The 13,492-nt window shown below is 46.6% G+C and overlaps 1 protein-coding gene across 1 annotated transcript in view; it reads right to left on the bottom strand.

Moving 5' to 3' along the window:
• Positions 1–13,492, bottom strand: part of LOC124553397 (high affinity cGMP-specific 3',5'-cyclic phosphodiesterase 9A) — a 223,355-nt gene that overhangs the window by 43,743 nt on the left and 166,120 nt on the right. The window contains exon 11 of the mRNA XM_047127263.1: positions 6,664–6,888. Within this exon, the coding sequence (XP_046983219.1) occupies positions 6,664–6,888 (225 nt within the window). The remainder of the gene's footprint in view (positions 1–6,663; positions 6,889–13,492) is intronic.

Below are 13,492 nucleotides of genomic sequence, written 5' to 3'. Positions count from 1 at the left end.
AACACACACACCCATGCCCGAGGGAGGACTCGAACCTCCGTCGGGATCAGCCGCACAGGCCATGACCGCAGCACCTTAGACCGCTCGGCTAATCCCGCGTGGCTGCTAATTTTTGTAATCTCTTTTCAAAAATAAGTTCAAATCTTGGAATAAGGTCCTTTTCTTCAGGAAGTAGTTTATTCAGACGGTCTAGTTACGTTTTTTGTAGTATTTTACATTGTTCCTTTTTTTTACTCATACATTTTCACAGCATTGTAGCTCTAATCAAAGTACACACAAAATGGTTTCAATGATTATCGTCATCTGCAGTTCTGTTACGTACAGGCTGTTTCATCAAATGGCTCTAAGCACTATGGGACTTAACTTCTTAGGTCATCAGCCCCCAGAACTCAGAACTACTTAAACCTAACTAAGGACATCACACACATCCACGCCCGAGGCAGGATTCGAACCTGCGACCGTAGCAGCACCGCGGGTCCAGACTGAAGAGGCTAGAACCACTCGGCCACAGTGGCCGGCGCTTTTTCGTCAAATCATGATAGAAATACCCATATATATATATATATATATATATATATATATATATATATGTGTGTGTGTGTGTGTGTGTGTGTGTGTGTGTAGACATAACTGTTCTGGAAAGAACAGATTTACTGTTGTTGGTCGTGCAGATTTTCCCTGGAATAAATGATGACTAACTGAAACCCTCAGCTGCCGACAGGTGTTGTTGATATACCTCGATGTGCACAGCTGAAAATGTGTGCCCCGACTGGGACTCGAACCCGGGATCTCCTACTTACGTGGCAGACGCTCCATCCATCTGCGCCACCGAGGACACAGATGAATAGCGCGACCGCTGGGACTTATCCCTTGCACGCTTCCCGTGAGACTCACATTCCCAACTGTCCACAATTCTACATATGTAATGCACCTTATAGACATTTGCCCACCCACTCATTACTCGCGCACGCTTTGGCGATTCCCGTAAGAGTTTGGGCAACCTGTGCGCATTCGCACAGACGAAGGTCAATTGCTGGGTAGCCTTTAACTATATATATATATATATATGAAGACAGTAACTGTTCTCGAAAGAACAGATTACTGTTGTTGACCGTGCAGCTTTTCCCTGGAATAAATGATGACTAACTGAAACCCTCAGCTGCCGACAGGTGTTGCTGATATACCTCGATGTGCACAGCTGAAAATGTGTGCCCCGACTGGGACTCGAACCCGGGATCTGCTGCTCACATGGCAGACGCTCTATCCATCTGAGCCACCGAGCATGGCTCAGATGGATAGAGCGTCTGCCATGTGAGCAGCAGATCCCGGGTTCGAGTCCCGGTCGGAGCACACATTTTCAGGTGTCCACATCGAGGTATATCAACAACACCTGTCGGCAGCTGAGAAATACCTATATTCGTGCGGATTATAATAACGTAAATGTTGTTTCTTTGCATTTTGTTCCTGTTAGTAGCCACTGGTCCAGTGTCAGCCTTCGCAAAATCGAAAACAGACACAGCCGGAAATAAGAGTGCCTTGGTACTTTCAATTGTTCCCACTCAGTAGTAGGCGCAACTTTACATTTCGCAACAGCAATCCATCGATAACGACAGCATAAGTACGGAAAAGCGAAATGTAGCGCATAGCGCATTAGCTATTCGATAGACGCCATGTGAAGATAACTGCCATTGAAAGGGCATTATTCCAGAAGTAAAGCTCTTTCATACATTACGTCACTGTAATGGAGTCGCAAAAACACATTTACAGTGTATGAAATAAAACCCTTTGCATGCAGAAAGATGTACAGTGATCAGCCAGGACATTACGACCACGGGCTACCGTCCGGGCGATAGCAACGTCTCCTGGCGAGGAACGACTGCTAGTCAAACACACATACGGTACATGTAGTATCAGTGAGCGTTCTGTCCGTGTGTACAATGGGGAAGGCACGCGCGATCTATCTGAGTTTGACCGAGGGCAGAAGGTGATGGTCTGGAGCCTCGGCACAGGCGCTTCTGAAGCTCCACGACTTATTGGGTGTGCGAGAAGTGCTGTGGTGAGTGTCTTCAACTTGTGGCGAAACCAAAGGTGAAACCACGTCCAGACGTCTTGTGGTTGGGCGGTCACCCATCATTACAGTTGTCGGAGTTGGAGGCTGGGCAGACTGGTAAGACAGGACAAGCGGCGAAATGTGGCGGAACTAACATCAGACATTAATTCTGGGCAGAATAAAAGTATGTCTGAACACACAGTGCACCGTACACTCCTAACAATGGGACTCCACAGCCGACAACCCGTGCATGTGCCAATGTTAACACCGTGAGTCCCAATACCTTATTCATCTCCTGATGGGACGGCTCGAGTCCGTGGTTTTCCAGGGGAACAGCACCTCGGCACCTGTACTGCAGGACAAAAACAAGCTGGCGGTGCCTCCGTTGTGCTCTGGGGAAAATTAACAGGGGTGTCCACAGGTCCAGTGGACCTCATGCAAGGCACCATGATAGCCAAGAATTACTGTGCACAGGATCCAGACCAAGATCATGCGCTGTGTCACAAGGCCAAGAGTGAGATGGAGTGGTTGGAGGAACACAGTGGTGAGTTGCAACGGATGTGCTGGCCCCCCATCCAGCCAAGTATTAACCTGATGCAAACTTCCTCCAGGGACTACAAAGGCCTCATTGTTTCCATGCTCTACGATGGATCGCTGCTGTTATCTGTGTCAAAGTTAGACATACCAGCTGTGTAGGTAGGTGGTCATGTATGTATATACACTCCTGGAAATGGAAAAAAGAACACATTGACACCGGTGTGTCAGACCCACCATACTTGCTCCGGACACTGCGAGAGGGCTGTACAAGCAATGATCACACGCACGGCACAGCGGACACACCAGGAACCGCGGTGTTGGCCGTCGAATGGCGCTAGCTGCGCAGCATTTGTGCACCGCCGCCGTCAGTGTCAGCCAGTTTGCCGTGGCATACGGAGCTCCATCGCAGTCTTTAACACTGGTAGCATGCCGCGACAGCGTGGACGTGAACCGTATGTGCAGTTGACGGACTTTGAGCGAGGGCGTATAGTGGGCATGCGGGAGGCCGGGTGGACGTACCGCCGAATTGCTCAACACGTGGGGGCGTGAGGTCTCCACAGTACATCGATGTTGTCGCCAGTGGTCGGCGGAAGGTGCACGTGCCCGTCGACCTGGGACCGGACCGCAGCGACGCACGGATGCACGCCAAGACCGTAGGATCCTACGCAGTGCCGTAGGGGACCGCACCGCCACTTCCCAGCAAATTAGGGACACTGTTGCTCCTGGGGTATCGGCGAGGACCATTCGCAACCGTCTCCATGAAGCTGGGCTACGGTCCCGCACACCGTTAGGCTGTCTTCCGCTCACGCCCCAACATCGTGCAGCCCGCCTCCAGTGGTGTCGCGACAGGCGTGAATGGAGGGACGAATGGAGACGTGTCGTCTTCAGCGATGAGAGTCGCTTCTGCCTTGGTGCCAATGATGGTCGTATGCGTGTTTGGCGCCGTGCAGGTGAGCGCCACAATCAGGACTGCATACGACCGAGGCACACAGGGCCAACACCCGGCATCATGGTGTGGGGAGCGATCTCCTACACTGGCCGTACACCACTGGTGATCGTCGAGGGGACACTGAATAGTCCACGGTACATCCAAACCGTCATCGAACCCATCGTTCTACCATTCCTAGACCGGCAAGGGAACTTGCTGTTCCAACAGGACAATGCACGTCCGCGTGTATCCCGTGCCACCCAACGTGCTCTAGAAGGTGTAAGTCAACTACCCTGGCCAGCAAGATCTCCGGATCTGTCCCCCATTGAGCATGTTTGGGACTGGATGAAGCGTCGTCTCACGCGGTCTGCACGTCCAGCACGAACGCTGGTCCAACTGAGGCGCCAGGTGGAAATGGCATGGCAAGCCGTTCCAGAGGACTACATCCAGCATCTCTACGATCGTCTCCATGGGAGAATAGCAGCCTGCATTGCTGCGAAAGGTGGATATACACTGTAGTAGTGCCGACATTGTGCATGCTCTGTTGCCTGTGTCTATGTGCCTGTGGTTCTGTCAGTGTGATCATGTGATGTATCTGACCCCAGCAATGTGTCAATAAAGTTTCCCCTTCCTGGGACAATGAATTCACGGTGTTCTTATTTCAATTTCCAGGAGTGTAGAATATGGTAGCATTATAAACACATCATGTGAAAACTTGGAGTGACGCGCAGTCTGTCTACTGCATTTTACTTTTTATCTGTCGTAGCAATATGGTAAAGAAGATGTAATCTGCTGTTCAGGACCTCTGTTTCTCAATGGCGCTTTTTATGGATCATCCACCAAGTACCCGTTTTTAGCTGTTTTTCCTTCCATCGATTGGACCTAATGTGTTGTCACTTTAACTACTTTTCCCTTTGTCTTTGTGTTCTGACATGGGTGAGAATGACCCCTGTTGCGTTTGCGCCATAAAACAAAACAAAACAGCAAAAAGTCATTCTCCTCAGCGCTGTGAATGGCTATGATGTGGGGTCTGAGTGGGGCCCTGTTAAAAGGAGGGTGCCCCAGGGATCAGTGCTGGGGCCACTGTTCTCGCTTACTTACACAAATAATATGCCTTCTATAGAGGGGTGAAGACAAAAGTAGCCCATGTAAGAAATGCAGTGAAATTACAGAAACGAAAAGCTGAAATGGAGATACTATTTATTTACAATGAATTTCAGCGAAAAATACATTTAATGTTCTCCTCATGGCGAGAGACCCGAGAGGAGATAGTCCAACCTCCTGGGAGAGATTTAATTTCCCAGAGCTTGCTCCAATGAAGGGAGGACCAACGGTGATGCCACAGTGACAACACCTGCTAACAGATGGCTACACGGAGATCATCAGAGTGAATGGAAGAACTAGCGGGCTGAGGTACCAGTACTGCAGCCTCGGCAGCAGCATCAGCAGCCTCATTTCCCGTCAGACCGATATGACCAGGAACCCACATGAAAATCACAGTGGCTCTATCAAGAGTGAGCAAGTGACTGATTTCCTGGACCCATTCACTAAAGGATGGATGGTGTACAGCATACACCGGCTCTGAAGGGCACTGAGAAAGTGGGAGCAGATGATGAAAGTGAAAAGGCTTGGTCGCTGGATGTGCTGCGTGGCCTGATACAGCACGAAGAGCTCTGCTGTAAATAGTGAGCAGTGTTCCGGAAGCCGATACCGAAAACGTCGGTGCCAATGATGACGGCACATCCGACACCACGGTCAGTCCGAGAAACATCTACATCCACATCTACATCCATACTCCGCAAGCCACCTGACGGTGTGTGGCAGAGGGTACCTTGAGTACCTCTATCGGTTCTCCCTTCTATTCCAGTCTCGTATTGTTCGTGGAAAGAAGGATTGTCGGTATGCTTCTGTGTGGGCTCTAATCTCTCTGATTTTATCCTCACGGTCTCTTCGTGAGATATACGTAGGAGGGAGCAATATACTGCTCGACTCTTCGGTGAAGGTATGTTCTCGAAACCTCAACAAAAGCCCGTACCTAGCTACTGAGCATCTCTCCTGCAGAGTCTTCCACTGGAGTTTATCTATCATCTCCGTAACGCTTTCGCGATTACTAAATGATCCTGTAACGAAGCGCGCTGCTCTCTGTTGGATCTTCTCTATCTCTTCTATCAACCCTATCTGGTACGGATCCCACACTGCTGAGCAGTATTCAAGCAGTGGGCGAACAAGTGTACTGTAACCTACTTCGTTTTGCTCTCGGACTGCATTTCCTTAGGATTCTTGCACTGAATCTCAGTCTGGCGTCTGCTTTACTAACAATTATTTTATATGATCATTCCATTTTAAATCACTCCTAATGCGTACTCCCAGATAATTTATGGAATTAACTGCTTGTAGTTACTGACCTACTATATTCTAGCTAAATGATAAAGGATCTTTCTTTCTATGTATTCGCAGCACATTACACTTGTCTACATTGAGATTCAGTTTCCATTCCCTGCACCATGCGTCAATTCGCTGCAGATCCTCCTGCATTTCAGTACAATTTTCCATTGTTACAACCTCTCGATATACCACAGCATCATCCACAAAAAGCCTCAGTGAACTTCCGATGTCATCCACAAGGTCATTTATGTATATTGTGAATAGCAACGGTCCTAAGACACTCCGCTGGGGCACACCTGAAATCAGTCTTACTTCGGAAGACTTCTTTCCATTGAGAATGACGCGCTGCGTTCTGTTATCTAGGAACTCTTCAATCCAATCACACAATTGGTCTGATGGTCCATATGCTCTTACTTTGTTCATTAAGCAACTGTGGGGAACTGTATCGACCATCAGTGTACATAAAGGTACTATCGCGAAATACTGAGCAAAGGTCGTGAAACTTACGGCGATAGAGCGAGGCTGGATGAGTGTTCTTAGAAGTGGATGAAGTCAACGTGAACACGGGCCACCGCACGAAGGCAAGGTGGTGAAGGGTTCACACCTATTGGGAGAGTGGCAGGTAGTGTGAAGTTAAGCTGCTGGAGCAAGAGTTGTCTGTTGTTGAGGTAAGAGATGAACCAGTTGTGAGTTACTGCCGACAGTGCTGCACTGTGCTCTGCCTTGAGAGAATGGCGCTGGTACTCACGTGGATGAGGCCGGCCATGGAGCCGAACGCCCTCCTGGAGCGCACCGACTGGCCGGAGGTGGACTTGGGGAGGCCGCCAGCCGGCGCCTCGGGGGCGGCGTCGGCCGGGTGCTGCGCGCCGCCCCCGGCGTCCACGGCGACGCTGACGCTCTTGCGGTGCGCGCGCTGCTCGTCCTTGGCCGCCTCGTTCAGCCGCCGGTAGTGGTCGAGCGCGTCGCGTACCGGCTGCACCAGCAGCGGCTGCAACACCAACAACACCTCAGACTCCTCTAAACCTACTGGTTCAAATGGCTCTGAGCACTATGGGACTCAACTGCTGAGGTCATTAGTCCCCTAGAACTTAGAACTACTTAAACCTAACTAACCTAAGGACATCACAAACATCCATGCCCGAGGCAGGTTTCGAACCTGCGACCGTAGCGGTCTTGCGGTTCCAGACTGAAGCGCCTTTAACCGCACGGCCACTCTAAACCTACTTAAATGTCTCCCACACTTCTGTCTTCATCTTCGTACCTTCCATTTTGTGTTCCATTCCTTGTGTTTCATGTATGTGTTCTGTGCTCCAAGTTCGGTGTTCCATGTTCTACACTACTGGCTATTAAAACTGCTACACCAAGAATAAATGCAGATGATAAACGGGTATTCATTGGACAAATATATTATACTAGAACTGAAATGTGATTACATGTTCACGCACTTTGGGTGCATAGATCCTGAGAAATCAGTACCCGCAACAACAACCTCTGGCCGTAATAACGGCCTCGATACGCCTGGGCATTGAGTCAAACAGAGCTTGGATGGCGTGTACAGGAACAGCTGCCCATGCAGCTTCAACATGATACCACAGTTCATCAAGAGTAGTGACTGGCGTATTGTGACGAGCCAGTTGCTCAGCCACCATTGACCAGACGTTTTCAATTGATGTGAGATCTGGAGAATATGCTGGCCAGGGCAGCAGTCGAACATTTTCTGTATCCAGAAAGGCCCGTACAGGACGTGCAACATGCGGTCGTGCATTATCCTGCTGAAATGTAGGGTTTCGCAGGGATCGAATGAAGGGTAGAGTCACGGCTCGTAACACATCTGAAATGTAACGTCCACTGTTCAAAGTGCCGTCAATGCGAACAAGAGGCGGCCGAGACGTGTAACCGATGGCACCCCATACCATCACGCCGGGTGATACGCCAGTATGGCGATGACGAATACACGCTTCCAATGTGCGTTCACCGTATGTCGCCAAACACGGATGCGAGCATCATGATGCTGTAAACAGAACCTGGATTCATCCGAAAACATGACGTTTTGCCATTTGTGAACCCAGGTTCGGCGTCGAGTACACCATCGCTGGCGCTCCTGTCTATGATGAAGCGTCAAAGGTAACCGCAGCCGTGGTCTCCGAGCTGATAGTCCGAGCTACTGCAAACGTCGTCGAACTGTTGGTGCAGATGGTTGTTGTCTTGCAAACGTCCCCATCTGTTGACTCAAGGATCGAGACGTGGCTGCACGATCCGTTACAGCCATGCGGATAAGGTGCCTGTCATCTCGACTGCTAGTGATACGAGGCCGTCGGGATCCAGCACGGCGTTCCGTATTACCCTCCTCAACCCAACAATTCCATATTCTGCTAACAGTCATTGGATCTCGACCAACGCGAGCAGCAATGTCGCGATACGATAAACCGCAATCGCGATAGGCTACAATCCGACCTTTATCAAAGTCGAAAACGTGATGGTGCGCATTTCTCCTCCTTACACGAGGCATCACAACAACGTTTCACCAGGCAACGCCGGTCAACTGTTTGTGTATGAGAAATCGGTTTGCCGGCCAGTGTGGCCGTGCGGTTCTAGGCGCTTCAGTCTGGAACCGCGTTACCGCTACGGTCGCAGGTTCGAATCCTGCCTCGGGCATGGTTGTGTGTGATGTCATTAGGTTAGTTAGGTTTAAGTAGTTCTAAGTTCTAGGCGACTGGAATGCAGTTGTAGGGGAAGGAGTAGAAGAAAAGGTTACAGGAGAATATGGGCTTGGGACAATGAATGAAAGAGGAGAAAGACTAATTGAGTTCTGTTACAAGTTTCAGCTAGTAATAGCGAATACCCTGTTCAAGAATCACAAGAGGAGGAGGTATACTTGGAAAAGGCCGGGAGATACAGGAAGATTTCAATTAGATTACATTATGGTCAGACAGAGATTCCGAAATCAGATACTGGATTGTAAGGCGTATCCAGGAGGATATAGACTCAGATCACAATATAGTAATGATGAAGAGTAGGCTGAAGTTCAAGACATTAGTCAGGAAGTATCAATACGCAAAGAAATGGGATACGGAAGTACTAAGGAATGACGAGATACGTTTGAAGTTCTCTAACGCTATAGATACAGCAATAAGGAATAGCGCAGTAGGCAGTACAGTTGAAGAGGAATGGACATCTCTAAAAAGGGCCATCACAGAAGTTGGGAAGAAAAACATAGGTACAAAGAAGGTAGCTCCGAAGAAACCGTGGGTAACAGAAGAAATACTTCAGCTGATTGATGAAAGGAGGAAGTACAAACATGGTCCGGGAAAATCAGGAATACAGAAATACAAGTCGCTGAGGAATCAAATAAATAGGAAGTGCAGGGAAGCTAAGACGAAATGGCTGCAGGAAATATGTGAAGACATCGAAAAAGATATGATTGTCGGAAGGACAGACTCAGCATACAGGAAAGTCAAAACAACCTTTGGTGACATTAAAAGCAGCGGTGGTAACATTAAGAGTGCAACACGAATTCCACTGTTAAATGTAGAGAAGAGACCAGATAGGTGGAAAGAATACATTGAAAGCCTCTATAAGGGTGAAGATTTGTCTGATGTGATAGAAGAAGAAACAGGAGTCGATTTAGAAGAGATAGGGGATCCAGTATTAGAATCGAAATTTAAAAGGGCTTTGGAGGACTAAAGGCAAATAAGGCAGAAGGGATAGATAACATTCCATCAGAATTTCTAAAATCATTGGGGGAAGTGGCAACAAAACGACTATTCACGTTGGTGTGTAGAATATATGAGTCTGGCGACATACCATCTGACTTTCGGAAAAGCATCATCCACACAATTCCGATGACGGCAAGAGCTGACAAGTGCGAGAATTATCGCACAATCAGCTTAACAGCTCATGCATCGAAGCTGCTTACAAGAATAATATACAGAAGAACGGAAAAGAAAATTGAGAATGCGCTAGGTGACGATCAGTTTGGCTTTAGGAAAAGTAAAGGGACCAGAGAGGCAATTCTGACGTTACGGCTAATAATGGAAATAAGGCTAAAGAAAAATCAAGACACTTTCATAGGATTTGTCGACCTGAAAAAAGCGTTCGACAATATAAAATGGTGCAAGCTGTTCGAGATTCTGAAAAAGTAGGGGTAAGCTATAGGGAGAGACGGGTCATATACAATATGTACAACAACCAAGAGGGAATAATAAGAGTGGACGATCAAGAACGAAGTGCTCGTATTAAGAAGGTTGTAAGACAAGGCTGTAGCCTTTCGCGCCTGCTCTTCAATCTGTTCATCGAGGAAGCAATGATGGAAATAAAAGAAAGGTTCAGGAGTGGAATTAAAATACAAGATGAAAGGATATCAATGATACGATTCGCTGATGACATTGCTATCCTCAGTGAAAGTGAAGAAGAATTAAATGATCTGCTGAACGGAATGAACAGTCTAATGAGTACACAGTATGGTTTGAGAGTAAATCGGAGAAAGACGAAGGTAATGAGAAGTAGTAGAAATGAGAACAGCGAGAAACTTAACATCAGGATTGATGGTCACGAAGTCAATGAAGTTAAGGAATTCTGCTACCTAGGCAGTAAAATAACCAATGACGGACGGTGCAAGGAGGACATCAAAAGCAGACTCGCTATGCCAAAAAAGGCATTTCTGGCCAAGAGAAGTCTACTAATATCAAATACCGGCATTAATTTGAGGAAGAAATTTCTGAGGATGTACGTCTGGAGTACAGCATTGTATGGTAGTGAAACATGGACTGTGGGAAAACCGGAACAGAGGAGTATCGAAGCATTTGAGATGTGGTGCTATGGACGAATGTTGAAAATTAGGTGGACTGATAAGGTAAGGAATGAGGAGGTTCTACGCAGAATCAGAGAGGAAAGGAATATGTGGAAAACACTGATAAGGAGAAGGGACAGGATGATAGGACATCTGCTAAGACATGAGGGAATGACTTCCATGGTACTAGAGGGAGCTGTAGAGGGCAAAAACTGTAGAGGAAGACAGAGATTGGAATACGTCAAGCAAATAATTGAGGACGTAGGTTGCAAGTGCTACTCTGAGATAAAGAGGTTAGCACAGGAAAGGAATTCGTGGCGGGCCGCATCAAACCAGTCAGTACTGATGAGCAAAAAAAAGAAGTTCTAGGGGACTAATGACCACAGATGTTAAGTCGCATAGTGCTCAGAGCCATTTGAACCATTTTTAGAAATCGGTTGGAAACTTTCCCCATGTCAGCACGTTGTAGGTGTCGCCACCGGCGCCAGCCTTGTGTGATTGCTCTGAAAAGCTAATCATTTGCATATCACAGCATCTTCTTCCTGTCGGTTAAATTTCGCGTCTGTAGCACGTCATCTTCGTGGTGCTGCAATTTTAATGGTCGGTAGTGTATGTTCTTCGTTCAGTGCTTTGTGCTCTGTGTTCAGCATACCAAATTGTGTGTTTTCATTGCCTTCCATGTTCTGGTTCCACATTCCGTGTTAGATGCTGTTAGTTCCATGTTGTGTTCTCCTGTTTCGACTGCCACGTTCTGCATTTCTGTTCTTAGTTCCATACTGTGCATCTTATGTTTTGTGTTCCATGTTCTATGTTAAATGTTCTTAGTTCAGTTTTCTGTGTTCCAAGTCTAATGTTCCATATTCTGTAGTTGATGTACTGTATTGCGTGTTTTATGTCAAATATCCTTAGTTGCATGTCCTTAGTTCCATGTTATTTGTTTCATGTTCTGTGTTTCATTTTCTGCGTTCATGTTCTTAGTTCTTTATTCTGTGTTCCATGTCCCATTTTCCATGTTGGGTGTTCTACATTCCATTTAAATGACCTTTGTTCCATGTTCTGTGTTCAGTGCTGTGTGTTCCATGTTCTGGGTGGCACTATTTCCTGTGCTCAAGGTTCTTAGATCGCTGTTCTGTGTCCCTCTCACATTTTGTGTCTTCTGTGTTTCATATTATGTGGTCCATGTCCTTGTTCAGCTTTCCCCTTTGCATGTTCTGTGTTCCATATGTTGTGTTTCATGTCTTGGATCCATTTTCCATATTTTGTTTCTCTGTTTCCTGTTTCACATCTGCATTCTCTTTTTCACTTTCCATGTTCTACATTCCATGTTCCACTTTTGTGTTTCACGTCTGTGTTCCGTGTTCCGTGTTCTGTGTTCCATTTTCCACGTTTGTAGTCCCTGTTCTGAGTTTTGTATGTGCATCCTGTGTTAGACTTTCTGCGTTCCATGTTTTGGTTGCGTGTTCCATATTTTGTGTTTATCATCTAAGTTCTGCCTTTCATTTTCCATGTCTTGCAGTCCTGGTTATGTGTTTCTGTATGCATTCTGCATTTCGAATCTGTGTTGTGTCTTCCATATTCAATTTTTCTTGTTGCACATGTGTATTCTGTGTTCCATTAATAATGATTTGCGTTCTCTGTTCTGTATTTCATGACTGCATTCTGCATGTCTGACTTCTGTATTTCAATTTCCTTGTTCCATGTTCTGCATCCTGTATTCCATGCTCTGAGTTATTCTGTTGTTACCAAACAGGGAAATATAAAACTTATTAGAATAGACAGAATGATTATAAATTAACTTTTGTACAAAATTTCAAATCAGAAATAAACTACATTATTAATGCAAACTGGCTAATGTCAGATAAAAAATTTCTTAAGAAAGTATGTTTAACTACAGCCACTCATTGGCCCATTATTATTCTCCTTGGGTTTCAGGCATTTATGTGTGGTTCGCACATAGCCATGCCGACGTGGATCTACGTATCTAAACAGAGCAGAACAGCTATGGAACTGTTCTCGTAGAGGAGGATTGGCACTTAATCCACCAGTGTTGGCAGTGAACTAGAAACTAAACTCAGGCAGTGTTGCGTGCTATCAGGAAATAGTAAGTGCTTTCCTCCTGTCAAATTTTTCTATTTCACTGTTTGCCCACGCATGTCATGGTGACCGTGACGTCATGTATCACGCCTTGCATCGACGGAATAGTTTGTTTGCCCAGTATATAATGGGTGTTCTTCGCTGCTAGTATCAACCTGGGTCAATCAAAACCTTATTAACGGGATGTCCACGCTTTCAAAAACGGTACTCCCGTTTTTTTCATAATGTACTGAACTGTACGGAAAATTGGCTTTTAGCCTACATTAACTGATAATTGAGTTAGCTGTGTTTCATGTGTGCTGCCTTCAGAATTTCAAAGAGCTTCTTCCAGTCAACGTCGTCAAAGAGTTTCTCTGAATCTGCAAAAGCTATAAACGTATATTATCCTAGTTCAACCTCTCCTACAGGAGAAGCTGTGGAGTCAGTATGGCCTCACGTGTTCCTCCATTTCTCCGGAACCAAAAATGAACTTCGCCGAGGTCGGCTTCTTCCCGTTTTTCCAATCGTCTGTAAAGCCTGTCTCATTAATCTGATACTTTTTTTGGTGACACTGCCGTCATTTGACCGTAGCAATGTTTTTTTAGTGTTGTACGATCCATATTTGCATTTTCAAGTGCAAAACCTTCTTCACATGTCAAAGGACATCAGGATGGTATGGAACACGATCCTTGTCAGAAAAGTATATAGTGTCACATAGGCCAGATTTGCC

Source organism: Schistocerca americana, chromosome 11 (assembly GCF_021461395.2).
Source record: "Schistocerca americana isolate TAMUIC-IGC-003095 chromosome 11, iqSchAmer2.1, whole genome shotgun sequence".
Classification (NCBI taxonomy): domain Eukaryota; kingdom Metazoa; phylum Arthropoda; class Insecta; order Orthoptera; family Acrididae; genus Schistocerca; species Schistocerca americana.
This window is presented reverse-complemented; position numbering and strand designations above follow the sequence as displayed.